At 42.6% G+C, this 26,147-nt stretch overlaps 2 protein-coding genes across 2 annotated transcripts in view; one reads left to right on the top strand and one right to left on the bottom strand.

The window, feature by feature from the left end:
• The window catches only part of drp2 (dystrophin related protein 2), a 164,822-nt gene extending 155,824 nt beyond the window's left edge, over window positions 1–8,998 (top strand). Inside the window, exons 25-26 of the mRNA XM_078547197.1 lie at window positions 3,332–3,492; window positions 5,812–8,998. The gene's annotated coding sequence lies outside the window, so the exon portion shown is untranslated. The remainder of the gene's footprint in view (window positions 1–3,331; window positions 3,493–5,811) is intronic.
• On the bottom strand, window positions 1,029–25,744 carry LOC144683799 (protein ripply2.1-like). Its single transcript, XM_078547206.1, has 3 exons — window positions 25,666–25,744; window positions 20,340–20,413; window positions 1,029–1,297 (listed from the first exon to the last, which is right to left on the bottom strand). Exons 1-3 carry the CDS (start codon window positions 25,711–25,713, stop codon window positions 1,081–1,083), a joined length of 339 nt encoding a protein of 112 aa, XP_078403332.1. The 5' UTR covers window positions 25,714–25,744; the 3' UTR covers window positions 1,029–1,080.
• Window positions 25,745–26,147: the final 403 nt, after the last annotated feature.

Raw genomic sequence — 26,147 nt, 5'->3', positions numbered from 1 at the left:
TTTAATAAGCAAATAGATTTCTAGACTCTAAAGGTGTCAAAGTGTATGGGGAGAGTGGGAGTACAGCGTTGAGATAGGGGATCAGCCATGATCATATTGAATGGCAGAGCAGGCTCAAAGGGCTTAGTTACCTACGCCTGCTCCTATTTTCTATGCTTCTATGGGTGGATCTCAGCAATGAAAGAAACAGTGCTGGAGCTGGCAAAGTTAAGCTTTCCTCAACTATCCTCATGTTGTTGTATATTTTATATATCTCAGCATAATGCAGAGAAGATATTAGTTTCTCAGTGTTCAACAAGTTTATTTACAAGAATTTTAAAATATCTCTGTAATCCCAAAATATCTGAATTCACGCTCATAGATCAGCTTTTAGTAGTTTCTGTGGTGTCTGTTCACTTATCTCTTACTTAAATTAAACACCCAGACTCAGCCAATCAAACACAGTGAGCACAGATCAGTTACCAGGCTCATAATTGAACATAGAACAATTGAACACTGTAGTGAAGACTACCCTCCCCATGCAGGAGGGTAACCCTGCCACCACCAACAGCACCCCACCCCCACCCCACAACCACATTCCACCCCCCCCACCCCCCTCAACAACCACATTCCACCCACCTCTATTGCCAGCCTCTGTGGGGACTCAAAATCCTGCCCAGTGAGTGTGTCATATGAGGCTAAGAGACTGCTCACTCTGTCAGTACATGTCCCTGGGTTACTTAGTTGTAGGAAGGAGTCACTAACTAGAAACAGTTTGCCCTTTTCTTTTTGTGATTTAGGTCTGCCTGACTGTGACCCTGATTAGATTTCTCCCCTCCTCCCTGACCCAAGCTCAGTGTCATGTTTTGGGGTTGTTGATCACTTCTCAATATTTCATCTTCAATATGACCTATTTAGACACACGAGTCTTTTTAATGTAAAGAAACCCTTTTAATAATAAAATATCTCCAACAGTATATATAGATTTGGAAAAATATCCACCTTGGCATCTTGTGATGCTTATAAATTAAACTGTACAATTGAACAGCTGATTAACATTCTGTTAAATCTCAATGGCAGTTTGTCTTAGTCCATCATCTGTTACAACTGTTGACTTTCTGCTGTTATTTTCTCTAACACGGTCTCCTCCTTGGCTGCTTCTTCTTCTAATTCATCTTCCTCATCAAATTCCTCATCTTCATCCTCACTGTCTGATTCCATATAGAAGCTGATTGCGGCTTGTACAGGGAACGCTGATAAAAGTTCCTGCGCTTCACTGTACAGATAGTCAAAGCATTTCCTCCTGGGCCACATCAATCTGTAGAGAAATTAAAGTAAGTTCAAATTTATTTCTGCTCCAAAACATCTTTTCATGGATTAAATAGTTAATAATTTCATCGTTTTTTCAAAGAACTGGTACACTCTCATGGACCAATAGGCCTCTTTCTACACAAGAGTCTGTGCAATATCTTTGAAGGGTTTAAAAGGAAAGGACTTTTTGTCCCTGTTTCTAAACATGTAACAGAATAACATTTATATTTGAGACCATATCTGAGTCTAACACATGAAAATTCTCATACCATCCTTCTCATCCCATACCCATCCCATTCCTTTCCATCCCTCTCATATCATTCCCATCTTTTCCCCATCATACCTCTTCTTCCTATGCCATCCAATCCTCCCATGTATTTCCCCCCCATGCTGTCCCCTGCCCTTCCCATGTCACCACCAGTCTCTCCAGCCATGGTAACTTCCCCCTGTTCCTTTTCTCCAACATGCTCCCACACCTCCACCATCACTGCCAATAACCATTAGCAGCCACACGTGCCTCACATACTCCAGTTGACACCACATCAGAGCAGCTATGCCTCAAAGCTGCAACCACTGGCTAAATGTCACAGCAAAGAAGGGTTGGGAGGTGGCAAAGTTCATGTGGACAGAAACAGCTTTGAGCCCTGCTCCTTACACTTGATGATCTCTTTACCTATATTTATCTGAAGAAGTTGAAATGTCTAGGGCAGGGAGGTAGAGGAAGCGGGGTGGGGGGGAGGGCAAGGAGGGGGGGAAATCGGAAGGGATAGTTTGTTACATTCACTACACACAGTACATTAGAGTTGCAGTAAAAAGTTACAATGGGCTGGATTTTACATGGAGGCAGTATCCCCAACCCTCTTAAAAGTTGGAAGCAAGCCTACCTCCATTTAGCCAGGAAGCCCTGAGCCAATTTTACGGCCATTTGGCTGTTAATTGCCTTCAGGAAAGGGATCCTTGCCTCCTTTTCCAGCTTATTTTAACACTTCTACTGAGATCTGCACTTACCAAAGATTGAACTTGGGGACCTTCCTGGCCTGTATGGTTCACAGATAGTAGCTGGAATTTTCTCACCAGGTAGCTAGTCCTTCCACTGGGACCGAAAGCAGGACCTGACCCTGTGCCTGTGGGTGGCAGAACCCCAGGCAGCATTTTCCCAACATTAGGCCAATCAAGAGACCGTCACCAGGACCACAGTCCAATTGAGGTTGCGGCCTGCCCCTCAGATGCCAGCCCAATTAGAGGGTTGACAGCAGTGCTCTGATAGAGGTGGCCAATGCTAATACTGCAGGATAAAGGAGAGGATGCTTCTATACAGGCAAGCAGGCCCCTGCAATTGAAGGACCAGTGGCCATTACCCCTAGATGGTCCTCCAGGGACTTCCGTATCCCCTACCCATAAGAACCTGCTGAGAGGCCACTAGGGTTTACTTGCCAGTCTCCACATGTGGCAGAGCCTTGCAATGCCAGTAAAATGCCAGCAAGGGAAGGAAGTGGCCCTCAGTTGGGCACTTGATGACACAAGATATTGGGATCCCCTACCTATGCTTTCTGCCACCACTTTACCAGCTCTCCTGCCTCCCAGCCTGTCTCCAGATGGCTGGTAAAATCCAATCCATTTAATGGTTCCAAGCTTATCTCGGTAATGTTGGAATGGTGAGGGTGCAGGAATGGTGACAGGAAGCAGCAATTTTGCAGTCAGGAAACTCAGTAAAACAACTGTCAGGTGGTTAGGCCTTTGGTACTAGATAGGGTTGCCTATTATTTGTATTCCTTAAATGTATTCCTGGAAGTTTCATGACATGACTTTCCCCACACACTCCAGCCATTTGTCAGCCGACACATTTAGGCTTGTGATACACTGCCTTACTACACCAATTGGAAAGCAAAAAGACTCATTACCCAATTGGGCTATGCTTGACTGTCAGCCAAACAGCCCTTTTTCTCCCATGTTCAATATTTTTATGTCTTGTAAAAAGAAATGTTCAAAGAAATCTTTTTTGAAAATTATCTTTTTTAATGTCTCTATGATCTTTCTCCAGGATTGCACACAGCAGTGTCCTGAAGATTGATCTTCAATTCCTGGAGGCTCCAGGCCAATCCTGGAGGGTTGGCAACCCTATCACTAGGCCGCACCGAGGAGCGAAGATGAAAGAAAGAGGGATTGGAAAGAATGGGATGGGCGGAAGATTGGTGGCAAGAGGTGAGATCAGAATGGTAGTTTTGGGGGTATGCAAAAGGGTCAGTGGGCAGATCAGCAGGATTGTGGGGGTGCCCAATCACAGATGTAGAAGCAGGTAAACTGAATCCAGCAGGTATGTAGAGAGCACTTACCTCCTGGATCCAAAGTCCTTGTCTCCCTTTAGCTGTCAGGTTTCCTTAGACCTGGGAAACTCAGCCATGCAGGGTTAAATTTAAAATGGTGTTTAATTCTGAGGCACGGCATATCATTATAATATTCAAATGACCAACCCACCTCCTATAAGTGGGCTGCTTGCCCAGCCTCTATCCAACTTCAGTTAAAACCAGAAGGGGGCTTGTTGGAGGTAGGTTCAGTCAGATTTCACATCCCAATCGACCCAAACTCCCATTTCTGTGGTTAAAATTCACCCCCAATGAGGCCACTTTTTAATTCCAGTTTGTGGGCATGAACTGGACAGGAGTAAATGGGAGAACAGAACTTTCTGCACCATTCCCACCAAATCTGAGCTGCCACCATCTTATTAAGATTCTTGAAATGTGCAGCCCAGGCGTCTGCTCTAAACCGACAGCAGCCTTACTAGTCCATACAAGTTGCAGTTGTCAACAAGTCCTCATGCAATTTTCAGTCACCCATGAGCAAGAGCATGTGTGACTGCTGCAAGTCACTCACACAAAAAGGTAAAGCTAATATTTAAAGCTAATTTTTGTGAAGTCAGGAGGAGCATCAATAAAAATGAACTCCTTGATTCCCAACTCTGTGGTCCTAACCTGGGATTGACAGAACCCCATCCCCGCACATTAACTGCATGAGACTTTGCATCCCTATAAAATCCTGCTATTGTTCCCCAAATAATATCACTATGGCAACAGCTTCCTGCTGTACCACATGTGCCTTCATTGTCCAAAGCTGCCCATTCTGCCACCTGATCCTTATTTCTGCCCTTTCTTTCCTAACAGTTCACTCCACTGTTTTTTTTTGTGATCTAATCTTCCCTGACCCAAGTTTTCTCTGCTTCTTCCTGACCCAGGCTTAGGGATTTTTTAACTTCAATATAAAATATTCTGACACAGTATGATTTCAAAGTAAAATAAAACTATCAAAAATAAAAATCTCAAAGAATTGTCAGATTGAGTTGTGTATAAGGGTTGTGTTTAGAAACAAACTAATTTGCACAGGTTTAAAAAGAGAGATCTCTAGTTGGAGGCATTAACTATATACTCCTTCCAGATGTAACCATAGAACACTACAGCACAGTAAACAGGCCATTCGGCCCTTCTAGTCTGTGCCGAAATATTATTCCGCTAATCCCATTGACCTGCACAGGTTTAAAAAGAGAGATCTCTAGTTGGAGGCATTAACTATATACTCTTCCAGACGTAACCATAGAACCATAGAACACTACAGCACAGAAAACAGGCCATTCAGCCCTTCTAGTCTGTGCCGAAATATTATTCCGCTAATCCCATTGACCTGCACCCAGTCCATAACCCTCCAGACCTCCCATCCATGTATCTATCCAATTTATTCTTAAAACTTAAGAGTGAGCCCGCATTTACCACATCAGATGGCAGCTCGTTCCACACTCTCACCACTCTCTAAGTGAAGAAGTTCCCCCTAATGTTCCCCCTAAACCTTTCCCCTTTCACCCTAAAGCCATGTCCTCTCGTGTTTATCTCTCCTAATCTAAGTGGAAAGAGCCTACTCGCATTTACTCTGTCTATACCCCTCATAATTTTGTAAACTTCTATCAAATCTCCTCTCATCCTTCTACGCTCCAAGGAATAAAGTCCTAACCTGTTTAATCTTTCCCTGTAACTCAACTCCTTAAGACTCGGCAACATCCTAGTAAATCTTCTCTGCACTCTTTCAATCTTACTGATATCCTTCCTGTAGTTAGGTGACCAGAACTGCAGTTTGCAGAATTTAAAACTGAGGCAGTAACAGTTCATCGTCTCATTCCAGGTCCATGAGCCAACATATCCAACATTTATCTTGAGAATAGAAGGAAATATCCCCTTTATATTCAAATCACAATTGGGGAGAAGGGATAGTAGGTTTTGTTGACCAGCTTACTGGGGAATCATTACAAGCAGTTGTTACATCTTGGGCAGAAAGGAGTAGTGTAGTAATTATGGTTTTATTTAGTGTGTAATGTACCTTTAAGAATAATATCGGTTAGGGAAGATCACATGATCTGTAGTAACCCATAGGAGAGTAGCACAGGCTAAGCAGTCATTGTAGAGATAGTTGGAGTTGAAAACACACATGTAGTTGCTGCTGAGTACATTGTAAATATACTTAATGTTTCCACCCAAAAAGTGTCTGCAGATCAACTCTATCAACAATAGTAGCAACTCGGCCACCCTACAACAAACTGGCAATGAGGATAAGACAGGATTGGACAGAAGAAATCAAGTTAGAAAGAATTCGGCACTGTACCTTGCCCAGTGATTGTAAGTAGCAAGTTCCATTAGAATTGAGGAAGTTATCCCCTCTCAAAATGCCACAATTTGGGAGAATTGATCCTTTTGAACCAGCCACAGGCGATTGATCTCGTTACATAGAACACCTCATGCTCTTTATTCAAGTGAATGAGATTATGGGGGAAGAGAAGATGCGAGCGATCCTCTTGGGAGCAAAACCAACCGTTTGAATCGAAGTTTGATGGCACCCAATGCCCCAGATTCGGAAAATTTTGATAAATTGGTGGACTTTTGTGAAGGGTCATTTTCAACCAAAGCCCTCAGTCAAGATGCAGAGGTTCAGGTTTAATTTGCAAAACAGAGCCCCAAGTGAGGCAATTGCATGCTATGTGGCAAATTTGAAGCAGTTAACGGAACATTGAGTACGCTACAACTCTAAACGACATGCTCAGAGATCGTTTAGTATGTGGTGTGAATGAGGACACTATTCAAAAAAGATTATTATCTGAAGTGAATTTGGATTTCAAGAAGACACTTGAGATAGCACTGACCATGGAAGACGCAGTAAGAGATTCAAAAGCAATACAGGGTGTGCAAAATGGCACCGTCCTCCACATCCGGCAGGAAACCCCAGCCGACTAGGGCATGAAAATGCAATACTCTGCTGAGAAGCAGGAAACAGCCCCTGCTAACCGAAGAATAAAGAAAAAATACTTAGCAGTGAAATTGAAGAATAATTTCAATAGAGGTGGAAACAAGCAGTCTTTTAGTGATTGGCAGCTTTAAAAAAAAAAATCGAATGCTATTATTGTCACAGAAATGGACATATAATGAGGCAATGCAAGAAAAGATTCAAGCAGACATTTTTTTTTTTTAAAAAAAAAAGCCCAATGAAATCAACAATGTAGAGCCTGAAACAACAAATTCAGACATTAACTCATTGTTTAATCTGAAAGTTGGAAAGACAGAACCAATATTTGTCTCAGTGAAAGTAAATGGCAAACCTATTAGAATGGAAGTGGACACTGGAGCTTCCACTACAGTAATTGGGGAACATACCTTCAGATATCTGAATAATGATGAACCTCAATTAAGTTTAGAAAAAACAGCTGCCAAGCTCAAAACATGAGTGAAGACTTTCAAGTGAATGGCATAAGCAGAGTAACTGTCCATTATGGAAGCCAATCAGCAAAGCTACCAGTGTTGGTATTGAGAGGCAGAAGACCAAGTCGTCTTGGGCAAAATTGGCTAAGGGAAATCAACCTTGATTGGCCACAGATTTCAAAAGGAAGCTGGAAGCATTCCTGTTTTGAAAAAGGAGTGTGTAAGGGCACAACAACCTGAAGAAATGCGGGCTTTCTTAAGCCAAAACCTGGAAGAACAGCAAAAGAAACTCGAAGAGACCCTGCTTGTTGACAGAGTTCGAGATGAGGTGAGCAACCTTCACAGGGAAAAGGAACACTTGCTGAAAGGCCTTCACACACTACAAGATGCCCTCAAGTTAGAGTTTGTACCTCTGGGAAAAGTATGAAAACAAAGAATTCAGCACTTCTCTGAATGAGCTGAAGAATGAGTGAGTTGGCAGAGAAGACACAACAATGGTCAATTTTCCAGGAGGCTGCAAACAAGTACAAAAAACAGATGGAAGAGCTGAAGAATCAGCTAAATGAACCCAAAGAGGTTTTGGAAGCAAAATTCGCAGAATTTTCCAAAAAGCAGACAGATAATGAAATTTGGGAGACTCGGACAAGTTGAGCTTGCATCTGAAGTCTGGCCAATAGTGAAGTCAAAAAGAAGGCCAAGATTAATGTCTTCACTAGAAAGAAGGTGGCACACAGAAGATACAGAAATACTAATAGGACTTTAATCCTGGCAGCGTACGAATACACTTTCTTACATAGGCTTGACAATCAAATCCCAAATGCCAGTGCCCCTAGTCATCTGCCTTTACAAGAAAATGATGAACACATCCCAGTTCCACAGGAACTTGTTTTGCTGTTAAATTTCTTAGATTCCTCAACAGATCAGAGACTGGACGAGTCAAGACCCAGTCCAATCTCAAGTATGAGAATAAGTGCTACATAGTTAGTCACAGGAGCCTGTATCTGATTAAATGAAACCATACTTCAGCAGAAGACCAGCCAGGATGGCATCTTATTCTGGGGAGCATGAGTGATAGTTCCTCTAAAGGGAAGGGAGCCACTTTTAATTGAACTACAGTGTCCCCGTCCAGGAATTTCCTGAATGAAGACCATAGCGTGCAGTTATCCTGGGATGGATGCGAAATAGAGGGAGAGATTAGTAAAGCATTGTGCGCAATGTCAGCAGCTGCAAAAGTTACCAGTGACAGCCCCATTACACCCATGGGAGTGGTCAGGTAGACCTTGGGTGAGATTACAAATTGACTACCTTTCCTGGGAACAATGTCAATGCCCATTCAAAATGGTTGGACATATAAGGTGAAGTCACCAACGTCGACTGGTACAATTCAGAAGCTACATCAAAATTTTGCCATTTACAACTACCAGAAGCAGTCATTTCCCATAATGGTACGGCATTTACGAGTGCTGAGTTTCAATGGTTTACCAGCCTTCGTGGTATCACTCATGTAAGAACTGCACCATATCACCCTCCCTCAAGGGGACTGGCCGAAAGGGCAGTTCAAATGTTCCAAGGCAGGCATGAAAAAGCTAACTGGCAATTCCTTGGCAACCAAGCTAGCATGCTTTCTTTTTCATTACAGGACTACCCCGCACACAACAAGAGGTGTCACACCTGCGGAGTTATTGATGAAATGCAGTCTCAAAATGAGATTGAGCTTAATAATGCCAAATTTAGAGGGGAAGGTGGAAAGGAGTTAGGGAAGCCAGAAAACTAGACACAACTGGCATAGTTGCAAGAGGAAATTTACCATAGGAGAGCCGGTATACGTGAAGAACTTCAGAGAAGGACCGAAGAGGTTACCGCGTAAAATAAGTGCATTGAATGGATCTCTATCTTACCAAGTGGAGGTGGAAGGTCAGATCATCCAGAAACATGTGGACGATTTAAAGAAGAGAGAGAGAGAGAGAGAGAGAGAGAGAGAGAGAGACAAATCACCAAGATATGGTTTCACCAGTGATCATGACCGGGTCTGTGTTTCCTGTTGGGGATACTCAACCCAGGGCTGACATGTCTGATGTTCCTGTAAGAGTTGAGGATACAGAACTGCAAGTGCCCACCAAAGTACCTGATGTTCAGGCAACTCTGGCAAAGGAGGTCCCTGGCAAAGAATCTGAAGTTGTGGAGCTGTGACGTTCCACACATCAGGAAACCACCTGGAAAGACGAATGAACTTGTAAATTCCTTATCCAGTGTAAATATTAAGTTGTCTTGAAATATTTGTACTTGTAAATATGATATGTATAGCCAAATTAAAGGGGGAGGAATGTAGTAATTATAGTTTTATTTAGTGTGTAATGTATCTTTAAGAATAATACTTGTTAGGCAAGATCACATGATCTGTTGTAACCAATAGGAGAGTAGCACGGGCTACCTCAGCAGTCAGGGTAGAGAGTTGGAGTTGAAACAACACATGTAGCTGCTGCTGAGTACATTGGAAATAAACTTTGTTTCTACCCAAGGAGTGTCTGCTGATCAACTCGTATCAATAATAGTAGCAATTCGGCCACCCTTACAACTAGAAATCACATTTAACTGCAATAGCAACATAATTTAATTTGCCATGCAGGCGAACTCCCTAACATGTGCTATCTGACCTTCAACATCCAGGTCAGGTTATGCCATATGTAGGATGGGCAATAAATGCTGGTCTAGCCAGCGACACCCACATCCCATGAATGAATATTTTTTTTAAAAGCAGAGTGTACCGTACAGTATAGCATCTAATCCTCAAGTCCACACACACACACACAGCTCTCATCATGACATCCCTCCCTTATTGGACCAAAATCATGTCCATGATTTTTCTGCTTGGTGTATGAAGCTTAGACTCCACCCCTTATGAAACAGTACAAACAAACGTAACAAGTCATTATTCCCCTAACCCACTGAGTAAATTGATTTCTTCAATTACAAATGTCAGGTAAGTTCAGTGTATCACAGTCCAATGTGGCTTCAGTCCTTTTGTTCAGTATTTCACTTTCTGGAACAGTTATTTCTCTTTCAATATTTAACTGTGGTATTGTAGCATGATTGTAGGTATAACCTTTCCTACTGCCTTTAGGGGGTCACATGATCGTACTAATGAATGAACTCTAAGCACAGAATCTTAGGGGCGAAGTTTTCTAGTTGTGGACCTGATCCAAGCACATAACTTTATTACAGAGCTTTTAGAAGTTATCTGTTTCAAGTAAGAAACCTGTCCGGTATATCAAGTTTATTACAATTGGCAACGAGGATAAATATCTCCGACGCTGCACCTCACCTCCTGAAAGAAAGAAAAGTATACTCACCAGCCATGCCACTCTTCGGCAGAATCGACCCTTATGACTCATCAATGGAAGACTAGAGCCAGTACATAGAGCGCTTAGGTTTTTATTTTGTGCTGAATGAAAAAACAGCGGAGGAGAAGCAGAAAGCAATTCTGTTAAGTGTCTGTGATAGTAAGACATATAACCTCATCTGTAGTCTGACGGCCACGAACGCGCCCAATTCTAAATCTTTCAAAGAGCTGGTAGACCTCGTGAAGACACATTTTCAAGCGAAGTCATCAGTAATTATGTAGAGTTTCAAGTTCAACTCCAGAGTAAGGGCCCTGGAGTCCATCACAACTTATATCGCCAAGTTGAAACAGTTGACTGAGCACTGAGCCTTCGGAGATACGCTCAATGACATGTTGCAGGACCGATTGGTTTGCGGCATTCACGACGACACCGTTCAGTTCCATTTACTTGCAGAAGTTAATGTTGATTTGAAGAGTGCCAGGGCAATAGTGCTAGCAATGGAGAGTGCTGAAAGGGACTCGCAGGCTATACAGAGTGTGCAACATGGCGGGAACCTACTGCCGGGAGCAGTGCAAAAACCAGAGAGACAGCAGCAAAGCAAGAGACAGTCTCTGCTGCTCGAAAAACGAAAAGGCATAGTGGAAGCATCTCACCAGCGATTCAGAAAATAATCTGTTATCGATGTGGGTGTAACCATATATTAGAGACCTGGGGCTGAATCTTCCGGTTGGTGTGCGAGGGCTGGCCCGACACGCCGACGCGTAAAATTATGTGCAATGACATCGGGCATGCATCCTGACATCATCACGTGTCATTTCGCTATTTCGCTCAGTGGGTGTGTGCTGGAGGCGGCTCCATGCCCGCCGAACTGTCAACAGCCTATTAAGGCCATTAAAAAAGTAATGTAACTTATTAACAACACTGCCCGTCCAACCTTAAGGTTGGCGGGCAGATAAAGAGCACAAGCGGCTTTCGGGCTTTGCAGGAAACCACATCCACAGGTGGGAGGAGGTTTCCTGAAGGTTTTATAAAATGATTAAATAAATTTTGCAAACTTCACAAACATGCCCCAGCTCATGTGACATTGTTACATGAGGGGACATGTTCAAATAATTTTTTACTTTTTTAAAAAAGTTTTATTTTCTACTTAACCTCCCTGAGGCACAGACAGCGCAGGCCCCGACTCTCCCTCCTCCCCCCACCCCCCTGTGCGCACAGGTAGCGCTGAGCGCTACCGGCAGCACGCTACACTGCCTTCGTTAGCCTGTTCGTGTAAAATGGTGGTGCGCAGCAGATCGCGGGTGGTGATCTGCTCCGCACCCACCCCCGTCCATTCCCACCCAGCCTGCCGGCCTTAGGAAATATTCTCCCCCTACGGCTTTAAGGAGGCAGAATGGCACTACTGCCACAAAAAAGGACATGTAATAAAGCAATGCAGGGCAAAATCGAGACAGTCAATCAGACAGCAGACCAACATGATTGAAGTGCACAATATAACTGAATCAGAAGCTGCTGATATTGATATCTATTCCCTATACAATGCCAAAGCAGTAAAAACTGAACCAATAGCTGTCACCCTTCAAGTGAATGGGAAGTCTGTAGTCAAGGAGGTAGACACGGGAGCCTCGGCCACAGTGGTGGGAGAACACGCAGTTAATTATCTAAATGAAGATACCCAGCCACTGAATCTGAAGCAAACCATGGCTCAACTGAAGACATAAACTGGACAGTCAACACAGGTAAAGGGCATCACCACAGTACCTCTGTCCTATAAGCAACAGATAGTCTAGCTTCCAGTGATCATAGTGACAGGTAAAGGACCTAGTCTTCTGGGCCGTGATTGGTTACAAAAAATTAAGCTCAACTGGTCAGAAATATTTCAAGTGAGAACAGGAGGAGTTCCTGAGCAGTTAAGGAAGTACATCAGCTTATTTTGTGATGAGTTTGGAAAGATACATGGCTTACAAGAAAAAAATATATGTAGATTCAGAGGTGACACCCTGGTTCTTTAAGGCCAGATCTGTGCATTATGCCCTAAAGGAGAAGGTGGATACAGAATTGTGCCGCTTAGAGCAGTTGGGCATTATCCAGCCAGTCTAATTTTCAGAATAGGCAGTGCCCATAGTCCCTGTGATGAAACTAGATCAAACTATTCACATTTGCAGGGACTACAACTTAACTGTGAACAAGGCTGCTGAACTAGATAAATATCCCGACGATTGAAGATCTGTACACTAAGCTAGCTGGAGGAAAATCCTACACCAAACTGGACATGAGCCATGCATACCAACAGCTGAGCTGGACAGCACATCTAGAGGTTATGTAACCATCAACATGCACAAGAGCCTGCACCAATATACACACCTACCCTTTGATGTATCATCTGCATGTGCAATCTTCCAAAGGACCATGGAAAGCCTGTTGCAAGGACTTTCCCATATAGTAGTGTACCTGGATAAAGTCCTGATCACAGGATCAACAGAAACCAAACAGTTGACCGACCTAGAAGAAGTTTTAAGAAGATTTTTGGAAGCTGGTGTATGATTGAAGAAAGAGAAGTAACTCTCCAAACACCAGAAGTTACTTACTTGGGTCACCAAGTGAATGTCCAGGGGTTGCATCCAGTAGAGGAGAAAATCAGGGCAATCAAAGAGGTGCCCTCTCCTACCAGTGCAACTGAACTCAAGTCTTGTTTGGGCATTATAAATTATTACGGTCACTTCTTGCCAAACTTATCAACAGTGTTAGCACCTTCACACTTACTATTGAAAAAAACCATTGTTAGCCATGAGATGCGCAGCAACAAGAAACCTTCATATAAGTCAAGAAGCTTTACAGTCATCATGTCTACTAATACATTACATCCAGCAAAAGAATTAATATTAACCTATGATGCATCTCCACAAGGGGTGGGAGCTGTGTTGTCACACAGGATGGGAGATGGTTCCGAAAGGTCAATAGGCTATGTCTCCAGAACCCTGTCTGCAGCTGAGAAGGGTTATTCACAACTAGAAAAGGAAGGTTTATCGTAATATTTGGAGTGAAGAAATTCCATAAGTATCTGTATGGACAACATTTCGCCACTGTGTCGGACCATAAACCACTAATACGTTTACATAGTGAGGATAAAGCCCTTCCGCTGATAGCTTCAGCAAGAATTCAACGTTGGGCTTTGATTTTATCGGCGTGTGAGTACATCTTCATGCACCGTCCTGGTGTGCATATTGCAAATTTAGACGGGCTCAGTCGTCTCCCGTTACCAGATAGTATTGTACATGCTCCAGTGTCACAAGACATTGTGCTTGTGTTGAATTTCTTGGACTCTTCGCCGGTCTGTGTGAAGCAAATAAGCAATGAGACAAACGGATTCAATTTTGTCAAAAGTCTGAGACCAGGTATTGAAAGGATGGGCGAATGTACCAGTGTCTTAAGAGATAAGACCATTCCATGCCCATAAAACTGAGCAAATATGTCAAGATGGAATCTTGCTGTGGGGATCAAGAGTCATCGTCCCTTCGCAAGGAAGAGAACCACTCTTGACAGAACTTCACAGTGCGCATCCAGGCATTTTGAAGAATGAAGATGCTTGTGTAAAGTTATGTCTGGTGGCCAGGCAGAGACAGTGACATTGAAAGCATAGTCAAGCACTGTCCCCAGTGTCAGCAACAACAGAAGTTGCCCTTTTCAGCTCCACTGCATCCGTGGGAGTGGCCTAGTCGACCCTGGGTTAGACTACATATAGACTATGTAGGTCCATTTTTAGTTATCATGTTTTTATTGATCATCGATGCACATTCCAAGTGGATGAATGTGTATGAGGTTAAATCACCGACATCGTATGCAACGTTTGAAAAGCTGCGTCAATGTTTTGGATAACAGTACTACCTTCACTAGTACGGAATTTCAAATGTTCATGAGTTTAAATGGAATTAAACAAATTAAAACAGCACCATATCACCGCTCATCAAATGGGCTAGCAGATAGAGCAGTGCAAACTTTCAAATCAGGAATGAAGAAGTTATCCAAAGGTACATTAGAAACTCAAATTACACATTTGCTTCTCAATTATCGCACAGCTCCTCATGCAACTATGGGTTTAACACTGTCTGAATTACTGATGAAACGCCGCCTTCATACAAGGTTAAGTCTGGTGTTTTCAAACTTAGAGAGGAAGGTAGTGAAGAACCAGAGTAGTCAGAAATTGAATCACAATATTCATAGCAAAGCTCGAAGATTTACTGTGGGAGATACAGTTTTCATGCAGAATTTTGGAAATGGTCGTAGTTGGGTTCCTGGTATAATTGTCCCTGAAACTGGACCCTTGTCATTCCAAGTGGAAGTGGCAGGCCAGATTGTTTGAAAACATGTGGATTATCTAAGGAGTAGAGAGAGATTCCTGCAACCAGTTATTCCATCTGTAATTGATGTCAAAACTTTAATCCCTGGGGTGACAGGTCAACCTAGAATAGATATACCTGATATCTCTGTTGAATTACCTAATCCTGAACTGCTATTGTCTAAGGGTGTCCCTGATGCTGCAGTCCCTGATCACGTCGATCCAGTGGGAGAATCTCAAGTACGCCGCTCTAACCGAATTAGAAATCCACCTCAGAAACTTAATCTTAATCCACAACATATACATATACACACAGGTCATATGATTAAAGATTTTCTTTTAAATAAGAAATGTAAAAAGAAACTAAAGGGGGAGGAAATGTAGTGATTGTAGGCATAATTGTTCCTATTGCCTTTAGGGGGTCCCATGATTGTACTGACGAATGAGCCCTAAGCACGGGTAATCTTAGGAGCGGTGCATTCCAGTCATGGACCTGGTTCAAGCATGTAGCTTCTAAATGAGCTCTGTAACAAAGTTATCTGTTTAAAGAAATCTGTCAAGTATATCAGGCATCCCTTGCATTAATCATCGATCTGTAATTCAATGCTCCACAATGATCCATTCCAATTGCTTTCTCGTGTACTTGTAAACATCACAAACAGGAACTTCAAAACCAAAAGAGCAGCATTTAGTGTAAATCCTTTTTGTTTCAAACATAATCACAGCACAAAAAACTTGCACCTAGGTACATGCTTTGTGTCTAGATTTACTGTTCTTAAACTTAAAATCATGTCATTTTAAATCACAAATCATTGCTCCAAACTGACTTCCACTTTCATGTTCTGTCGACAAATGACCAAAATCTTCATATCGGGGCTTTTCTGCTCTTCTCCTGTGCCATGGGCTGACTCTGCCTCAGGAGCTCTGGTCATCGCATCCAGAGTTAGGAAGCGCTGCCGCCCCCTCTGGGACTGATGTTTTTCCCTGTGGATAGCAAGCTGTCTGCCAGCCAACAGCATCGCTGGCTTGGACTTCTGGAATGCTGGATGTCAGCGTCGCCTCAGCCCCAACATCTGGTTCATCTGCTGCTATGTCTTGATGAAACTTTTTGACACATGAAGAATTTCTGTCATACAATCTTCCATCTGGCAACTACACAGTCACATTGTTTCCCTTCTTGGCAATGACAGTGTACAGCTTGGGGTAAAATGGTGTATCCATCTTACGCAGACTCTCCCATCTCAACAGTACTTCATCACTTGGCATCACATCAGAGTGTCTAGCTCCCCTTCTGGGATCTGCATAAAACTTTGCAGCAACCTTTTTGTCAGCATCATGATCTCAAACTTCCTGGTCAACACTGATGTCCCTCCGCTCTGGATTCTTGGTGTGTATTTTGTTTCCAAATAGCAGCTCAGCTGGCCTCTTTCCTGTCGTAGTGTGTGGAGTCACTCTATATCTGGCCACATATGACAGCAACACCTCCTTCCAATCTTTGCCCTCAGCCTGAGAAATCCTCTTCTGTTTCTCTAAGGATTGGTTTTGCTGTTCCACTTCCCTGTTTGTCTGTGGGCATTTAGGAGTCACTCTGTGATGGCAAATGCCTGTGACTTGCATGTAATCTGCAACGGTCTGTGAAATGAATCGCGGCCCATTGTCTGAATACAGAGCGACTGGCAGAGCATGCTTTGCAAATATTTCAGTCACTGCAGACACAATTTTCTTTCCTGTTGTAGACGTCATCATAAAACAGTCATAGTAATGGCTGTAGTAGTCAATCACCATTAGTATGGACTCTCCTAATGGAATTGGGCCTAAGGAGTCAACTGCTACATCCTCCCATGGTCCATCCAGCAACAGTGTACTGGTTCTGGCGGATTGGGTCTGCTGACAAGTTGACATCCATGACATATTTTGACCAAACTGCTCCACGTCTTTCTCTATCCCTGGCCACCATTAGTTTTGCTTAGTACCAACCATCCCAAGTGACCCTCATGAGCTAGCATCGCCAGACTAGGCCTAGGCTTTTTTGGCACTACAATTCTATTGCCTCTGAGAACACACTTCCCAATTGTGCATAGTTCATCTCGTATAGCAATGTATGCCTTGAATGGGCAATTCTCCCAGTTATCAACTTTGATTCTCTGCCTGTTGTCATCCAATTCTGGATCTTTATCTGACTCTCTTTCAATCTCTTTAGTTATCGTTGCTCTGGGCGTAGCATGAACTGTCACAAACTGCACAAATGATCCAACTTCCTTCTGTAGTGAGGATCTATGTGTTTGATCCTCTCTCAGTAGTCATGATAGTGGGTCAGCAATGTTCATCTTTTGAATCACGTATTGCTGGATCTCAAAACCCATCTTTTGATTCTGGCACATGTTGTTTGGATCTGGGAGAATAAATCATCTCTAATGGGCTGTGATCCATCACTAATTCAAACTCAACACCAGACAAATATGCATGGAGTCTTTCACATGCTCACACCAATCTTGGGGCCTCTTTTTCCATCTGAGAATATTTCCTCTCCATATCTGCTGGTATAGGCAATATTGTCAGGGCTTCAGCATGTATTTGCACCAGATCTGCTCCTAATCCTATTGGACTAGCATCTGCTATGACTATTGTTGGTGCTTTTGGATCATAGTATCCCAGGATTCAAGCACTTCTTGAGCTGTCTTTCAAAGCTTTGAAGGCAGCTTTTTGTTCTTCATCAAATCTGAACCATTCATTCTTTCTGGCCAACTTCCTCAAAGGATCAGCCAGGGTAGGGAAGTTTGGGATATATCTCGCTGAATAGTTCACAAGTCCAAGAAAACTTCCCACTTTGCTGGCATTTTCTTGTTCATATAGTTCTGCGGTTGCTTCCATCTTGTCTTTGGCTGGGGTGATTCCACTGCTCGTGACTTTATTCCCCATGAACATTAGCTATGTCAAGCCCAGCAAACACTTGTCTGCACTTACCTTAAGTTCTGCTGACTGCAATCTAGCCAATACTAATCTCAGCCTCTTGTTACGTTCCTCCCTATTGGCTCCACGAATAATGATGTGACCTGAAATATTGGCTGTTCCTGGAATACCTTGTATCAACTTATGGATTTGGTGTTGGTAAATTGCTGGTGCCACATTGAAGCCAAATAGTAAACTCTTATATCAGTAAAGTCCACAACAAGTGACAAAATTTGTCACCTTCCATGAATCCGGATGAAGCTTCAGCTGGTGATATCCCCACTCTAAGTCTAATTTGGAAAATACCTTGCTTGTTGACAACTCTTGGAAGATTTGATCCACAGTGGGAATTGGATGACCTTCTCTCACTACTGCTTCATTCTCCTGTCGCGTTTCAACTCAGAGTCTGATGTCACCATTTTGTTTAGGCATGACCACAAGGCCCACCTTGGTGTTGGTCCTTCAACTGGATCTATGTCTTTATTGATCAGTTCCTTGATCTTTGCCTCAACTTATCCTCTCAGATCAAAAAGTGTTCTGCATACAGCCTGAGCTACAGGCTTCATGTTCTCGTCAATGGTTAATCTCAATTGGTAGTTGCGTACCTCCCCAATTGCTTGAAACACTGGTCCAAACTCCTCCCTAAGCTTCAATAGAATGTTGCAGAATTCACTTTCAATCCAATGTGTAGCACCCCCAAGGCAGTTTTTCTGCTCAGAAGAGGCTCACCATCTTCCTCAATCACTATTAATTCTGCCTCTACATTCCGATCCCGAGCCTCACATCCGCAATGAAGCATCCAACAGTTTGAAGTGGGGTTTTATATGTGTAAGGATAGAGCTTTTAGACACATTTTCGAGATGTGCATTTGATTCTCTTTGCCTTCAGTTCCTCCCACAGTGCTCTATCAATGACACTACTGTCACTACCTGAATCTACAACAATGCTCACTTCAACACCATCTTTCTCATGGTTGCTCCTATTGACAGAAAACATGTATCCATGACTGCTATTCATGTCCTCACTCTGCATCTTCTTCAATTCATCTCACAGTTGTGCTACTTTCATCTCTCTTCCCTTTACGTTGTTTGCCAGACTTCCCTCTGTTCAGCTTTACTTCTGCACTTCTTGGCAAAATGGTCTCTGTTCCCACATTTTCTGCATATCTTCCCTTGGCAGGACAGCAGGTATCTTTTCCATCGTGCCCCAAGTTGGAACATCTGAAACACTCTCAGACCTTTGCTGTTTACATTTACACATACCTGGATTCTGTTGTGTCACTTAGTTAACCTCAACTTTTGCCTTGCCAAAGCAGAGGTGAGACTAAGTTTTCATGCTGCGAAATTGCTCATTCACTGCTTCCAGTGCAGCTGCTATTTTCATAGTGCCATCCAACATTAGGTCAACTTCTCTTTCGAGCAGCTTACCTGTCAACTTATCCGACTTGCAACAATAGGCTACCTGATCCATTACCTCGTTATTCAGATTCATTGCGACACAATTGCATCTCTCTGCATCTGCCTCAAACAGGCTACTGTTTCCTCTCTTTCTGTCTCATCTGGCGCAAAATATGCCTTTGGAATGTGGCATATAACATCACCACATAATGGTCCTTTAAAGCTTTCACTGCACATTCATAATCCGCCTTTTCTCCATATCAGGCAATATCTTGAAAGTCACCCACACTGAAGAACCCTCATTGAACAATAAAGCCCATCCTTGTGCTTCCTGCGCCACTGTCACCCTGTCCAAAAACAGATTGCGACTGTCAGCATACACTTCAAACTCCTCCAGCCATGCTTTCCATGACACACTGACAGTACTGGCATAACTTGTTAACTCAATTCCCCTGACTGCAGGTAAATCAGCTTCAACAAATGCCATGACACAATCTTAAATATCTCTGTATTTAACTTTGTTGCTGGTATCACACCTTAGGCTGAAAGAACAACGCATGAAGTCACAGATTTAACTGCAAGAACAACATCATTTAATCTGCCATGCTGGCTAACTCCCTAACATATGCTGTCTGACCTTCAACCCCCAGGTCAGGTGGACCCAATATGTAACACAGTGTGTACCTTACAGTATCTTATCCAAGAACCATAGAGTATCTAATACTCAAGTCCACACACACAATCAGCTATCATCATGACAGCAGTAAGTCAACATCTCAGTCTTCTCCCTGGCTGGCAACACAAAAGGACACATGGATAGGCAGACTGTTAACAGAAGACTGATACAAAACTGGAAACGAAAAATTCAGGCAGTCACTTTTTACAGTTAAAAGTGGTCTGAAAAAAAACAAGGAAGTTAGCTCAGGGGAGTGTGCTATTTATTAATTTTTCCCACATTTTCACGGAACTAGACTGAAATAAGTAGAATTTGTTTTGCCTGTTACTCTGTATGCCCATTTGCGATTTGTGAAATAAAATGGCTGAATGATTTATGGTCTTGTTTTCAGTCTGCTTTGGGAAAGAAATAGAAAGGCTTTGAAGCCACATCTGAAAGACACACTATCAGATCACAAGATGTTACCATTCTTGTGTCCATGGTTTATGCTAATGTATAGCTACATGTAGGGCAGTACAGAAACACCACTAAATGTAAGATGCTTGGGCAACTTATGGGATTGACTAGCCAAAAAACTATCTAAAGCAGACCTTAAGCTTGTAACTTTGTGTATGTCCATACCTGACTGGGTGAGTGAATAAAGAAGGTATGGTCTGTCTTGCACTCTCATGATTGGTTGGTTCCATGTGAAGTTGCTGAAAATAGAAAATACAGAAGATGTCAAATCTACAGAAAAACAAATCCCTTCTTAACGGATTTTTTTTCTATTTTCACTTCTGTTGTTAAGAAGTAAAACCTGCCTTTTCAATAATTTTACAAATGAACAAGTTGAGTTTCTTCATTGTGTTACTACACCCAGCACATTGATGCATTACTGGGTGTGACCATATATCTTAACACAGTGGGGACCAATGTTCCCTGTATTGTTTTCTTGTGTGCATAGGTGATTGCTTAAGGTTCGTGGCCCCTTTAATTTTTTCTGCATGGCCATGCACACGCAACAATTTAGAGGGACCAGCCTGTTCTCAGTCTGCGTGAGGACATTCAGAATGCTATGTGACTAGGTGGCCACACAGCTTAGAAAAAACATTGGTGGGGTCATGGGGAGTCTTGCCACCAGAACGCATTTTAAGAGTGATTAGTAGTTGCACAATGTTAACAAGGAAGCAGAGATACAGGAAGGAGTTCTTTGCAAGAGGAATGAGTATCCAAAAAGAAAATCTGACTTTAGTCAGTCCAGGCTGGTTCACCTTCTTCCACATTCACCACTGGCAACAATTAGGGTCCTATCCTATACTCTATTCCTCAATTCTAACTCCCCACAGACAGACAGACACAGACAGACACACACACGCTCACACACACTTACACACGCACACATTCACACACATACACAAACACACATACACATTCACACATAAAGATTCACACAAACACATATACACACACATACACATTCACACACGCACACATACACATTCACACACATGCACACATACACACATGCACATTCACACGCACACAGATTCACACATACATATATACACACACACACACACACACATTCACACACACACCTGACAGATCCATTCTCCTAATGCTGCCATCCCTATACAAAACTAGTCTAACAAACCTATGGAGCATATGATGATTTTTGACAAACACAGAACAAACAATGGTTGAAAAATTTAACCTTTGCCCAAAACAGGTGGCAGTCAGTGGAGTGACTGCTCCACTTGTCATTTCTTACTGGCTTGAGGCCTGAATCTAATTTAAATGTCACCATCAAATTACAAGAACCAAATGGGTATCCTGGTGCAGATCACCGATTGTGGGTGGACAGGAAATCTTATAATGTGTCAGATCTGGAAGCAGAGCTGATCTCTGGGGTGTGGGTGAGGGCATTAAGGGGAGAGAGTTTTAAACAGATTGGCAAGTTCCACCACTTTCTACCCGAATTTTGCAAACAAGGTCTTACAACTGGTGTAGGACCCAAATTTGCATACTTAAGTAGCTTTATGCCCATTTCAGGTGGGTGAGATGCTCACCCATTCACAAACTCACCTGAATATTGCATCAGGTGGGCCCTAGCCCTCTAGGAGGTGACCGAGGTGAAGGGCCCCACACCATTCACCTGCATTACTATCACCTCCTAAGCGTCCATTTCTCAGACTCAAACAGGTGGCTGCGAGTTGAATTTTCCCCTCAGTGAACCTTGATATACACCTCAGTCAATATTAAATCTTCATCACAGACTATTCCATTGCCGTTGGAGAAGTACCTTAACATTGGACAATTACCAACTGTACAGCAATAGAAAGTGCTAATAATTAGAGGTGAATGATCACATAAAGCACTTTATGTTTGTAAAGTGTATTCTCCCCCTTCATAGAATTAAGCTTGGCCATCAATGCTTCAGTGCAGCAGGGAGTGCTGCCCCGTCAGAGGTACTGTCTTTTGGATGAGACATTAAACTGAGGCCTTGTCTGTTCTCTCAGGAAGTAAATGATCTTATAGCAGTGTTTCAAAGAAAAACAGGGGAATTCTCCCCCATTGTCCTGATCAATATTTATCCTTTAATCAACACCATCAGAATAGATTATGTGGTCATTATCACATTGTTGTTTGCGGGAGTTTGTTGTGTGCAAACTGACTCCTGAATTTCCTACTTTACAACAGTGACTACATTTCAGAAGTATTTCATTAGCTGGAAAGCAGTTTGGCATACCCTAAGAAACATGAAAGGTGCTGTACAATTGCAAGTCTTTGGCCTGAATTTTTAGCTGGGTGGGCAGGCAGGATTGGCGGGCCCAGAATCGGTGGGAAACGGGCTGTTGACCGCGATCAGCCCCCGAACGCAATTTCACGCTGGCTGGCCAATTAACGGCCAGCTAGCGTGAAGCACGCACTGAAAAGCTCAGCGCTGCAGGGGTGGGGGCAGGAGGAGGGTGGGCAATGACATCAATGCGGGCGCAGGCGAGCACTGCAAGAAAGCTTTCTGAAGGCAGAGAGCTGCCTCAAGGAGCTGCAGACCTGAAAATGTTCCAATAAGGTTTTAAAAAGCAGAAAAAAATTGTCCAAGCATCACAATCAGGCATCTGAAAATATAGATGATAAAAATGCTGCCCACAGATTTTGATTTTTATTTTATTCCATAACCAAAACCTTATCCCGCCCTTGGATGAGGTTTCATGAAAAATGTAAATGCCGCCTGGCTGATTCGCCCGTCTGTCAACTGTAAGCTTCCGACTTTTGCGTCCACCCATTGAGCGAAATATCGCGTGAGTGCACGATGACGTTGGGATACTCGCCCAACACCATCTCATGCGATTTCACGTCCGATCAGGTCAGTCAGGCACGCGCATTCCCAATCAATGCAAAATTCAGCCCTTTCCTTTCCAAGGATGCAAATTGTTGTAATAACTAGAAGGGAAGTGTGTCATATGATCCAGTCTTAGTTTCACTTTTGCTTTAAGCAGAGCATACACACAGCTTTGATGCCTTCAAGATTTAGACCTATGTATAATGTTCTCATGTGCCTAGTCGGAATGAATGTACCCAAAACATGTTTACCCAATCCCTTATGAGCAATTGGTGCCTTGTGTCTTGCGCAATAAGTCCAACATATTATTATAATAATACGACATAAGTCACATCATCACATTGCGTCTTAATAAACAGCAGATAGGTTCTAACCTCACAGGGAAGAGAAGAGAGGGCTCTTTAAAAGTTTCAACAAATATTCATTAAAACAAATTAGAAAAGAACAGTATTGTCTTCCCAGGGCTGAGGGTATTTAAGAATACTTCTTTCTTTGACTCATGCCTATGATTACCTTTGGACTGATCTACAGCTACAACCCACTTTCAGTGTTCCAGTAATTACTCTGCTTCATCCATTATATATCCCAGAGTATTGTGACAACAATGACTAAAGAAAGAATCACTCAGTGTTTTGGGTACTGCAATGGCACTAGTTGCTGAAATCATAAGACCAATGTGTGCCAGACAAATAGCCTTAGTTAGCCTGTGCACAAGTAAACTAGTAGAATGAAGTTTTCAGTATGTTGTCCTCCAGAGACTGGCCTTCCAGGGCCACTAAAAGTAAAAGCAGCTGTCATGTTGGACTGAAGAATTTAATCAGCCTCAGACATCACGGAACTGGCTGCATTTCGGGGTATGAATTCTACAGCATTCCCTGGCTCTGGAATTATACCCCTTTAGCCAACTGTTCCCCAATGTTATGCTCTTCATTGGGTATATTTTGAAACATTTGAGCAAAGATCAAGGCGGGAGAATTTCAGAAATAACTGTAGTCACTAAAAATTGTTCTTGATGCAATTCATATTTTATCTAATAAGCAACTGACAGCAGAAAAGACTGGAATCAGCACTTCAAGGGATCTCTTTGTTGGTTTCACAGTCAGTATAACAGTCTATATGGTCAAAGGATATATTAGGTGAAAAGTAGATAACAAAAGGGTAGATTGTCAACTTATTGCTTGAGCACAAAACTGGCGTTGTGAGTCAGTCGCATTATAGAAACCACCTAATTTTCATTTCCTCTGGCTTCAATAGGCAGGCAATCTGTAATGCCAGCTTTATGCCTGGGGCAGTAGTGGGAAATCTACAACCCTCTCCCCTCACAATCACTACACACATCTCAACTCTTCATAATCGTCCATCTCAGGTATATCAGAGCATGAGGTTGGCTTTATTTAGTATAAATGAAAACATTCCCCCTATCCTTTGCCCACTTCTCCCAAGAAAAGTTTAAACATATAATAATGTACAGGTTGGTTTTATGTACATTATATTTCATTGACCAGACTGTTTTACACAGGAAAATACAAAGGTTGGGTATGTTATCCACATAATAATGGAAGAACTGCTGTCAGTTTACACAGGATAAGGCTTAAGTGCATTACTTGCATTGTCCTGTGGGTAACAGGGACAGCATTGTGCACAGTACACAGGCTGCGGTGTGTTACACACAGGATAATGGAAAGATTGGGTGTGGCAAACACAGGATAATGAAAACATTGGCCATGTTGCAGACAAGATAATGGAAAGACTGGACATGTCACTCTATGGCTAAGCATACTGGCACTGGGACTTAAGTATGTTGCCTTGGCTTAGAGTGTCAAGATAAAATTCATGTCCATTATGATTGATTGAAACCTTTAAGATCCTGAGGGGTCTTGACAGAGTGGCTGTGGAGACTATGTTTCCCCTTGTGGGAGAATTTAAAACTAAGACTCATTGTTTAAAAATAAGGGATCGCTCATTTAAGACCGAGATGAGGGGAATTTTTTCTCTCAGAGATATGAGTGTTTGGAACTCTCTTCCTCAAAAGGCAATGGAAGCAGAGCCTTTGAATATTTTTAAGGTAGATCTAGGTAGATTCTTGATTAACAAGGGGGTGAAAGGTTATCAGGGGTAAACAGGAATGCGAAGTGGAGGTTCCAATCATATCAGCCATGATCTTATTGAATGGGGAAGCAGGCTCGAGGGGCCAAGTGGCCTACTCCTGCTCCTTGTTTGTATGTATGTGTGTGGGACGGACATCTAGCCATTCTGGTGGGTGGTGGAGGGGTGGTGGGGCAGTGTTGTACTTACATGTACACACTCAAAACTGCTGCAGTGTTAATTTTTTGTCACAGATGATGTAGTTCTTAATGCTAATGATCCTTTCAACTTTTATCTGTACATACACGCAAGAGAAGGTTACCCATAAATTGTAGTAAACATTTGATAAGTCAAGGAACAGGGATCTGGAGAGGTCAAGGACCAGTTTTGGACATTTTTCAAAGGGGGTATATTAAGCAACATACTGTTATTACATTTGGCACTGCTGCCAGTGCCTGACAGTGTTTATTATCATCTGTGTTCTTGCTTGGAATCAAAATAAATACTTATTTATAGCAGAGAGCTAAACAGTCACTTAACTGAGTTTTGCCTTCTCCATCTCTGCCTGTCCGTGTCTCTGGCTGTCATTATCCAGGGCCTCCAGAGAAGTGAATGACTGTAAGATGGATAGAGAAATGACTTGTATAAAACAAATGGAAGAGCAGAAGCAGCTCCCTGTCTCCAGGAGCAAAGCAGCAGAGTGAGGAAATCTTGCCTTCACAGCACGGAAACGTTCTTAATGTTGCAGGTGGAAAGCACATGTTGCAAGGAAAAACACAGGGACACAATACAGGAGGAGCTGCATTCGTGTGCGTGTACAATTTAAGGAATATTTGAATTAAGGACACAGCTTTGCTTAAAAAATATCTGCTCTCACACTTTTGTCTTGCCCTTACCCAGGTCACTGTTACCATATCACACAATCCTTGAATCATTGGAAAAATAGTAGCCAGGGCTTAGTAATGATAGTGTTAGCTTGGTAGATCATGACTTTATATGATTGTGTAAAACAGGTGACAGCA

The sequence above is a fragment of the Cetorhinus maximus genome, chromosome 8, assembly GCF_964194155.1.
Source record: "Cetorhinus maximus chromosome 8, sCetMax3.hap1.1, whole genome shotgun sequence".
Classification (NCBI taxonomy): domain Eukaryota; kingdom Metazoa; phylum Chordata; class Chondrichthyes; order Lamniformes; family Cetorhinidae; genus Cetorhinus; species Cetorhinus maximus.
Note: the sequence above shows the minus strand (reverse complement) of the source record. Positions and strands in the feature narration are given on the sequence as shown.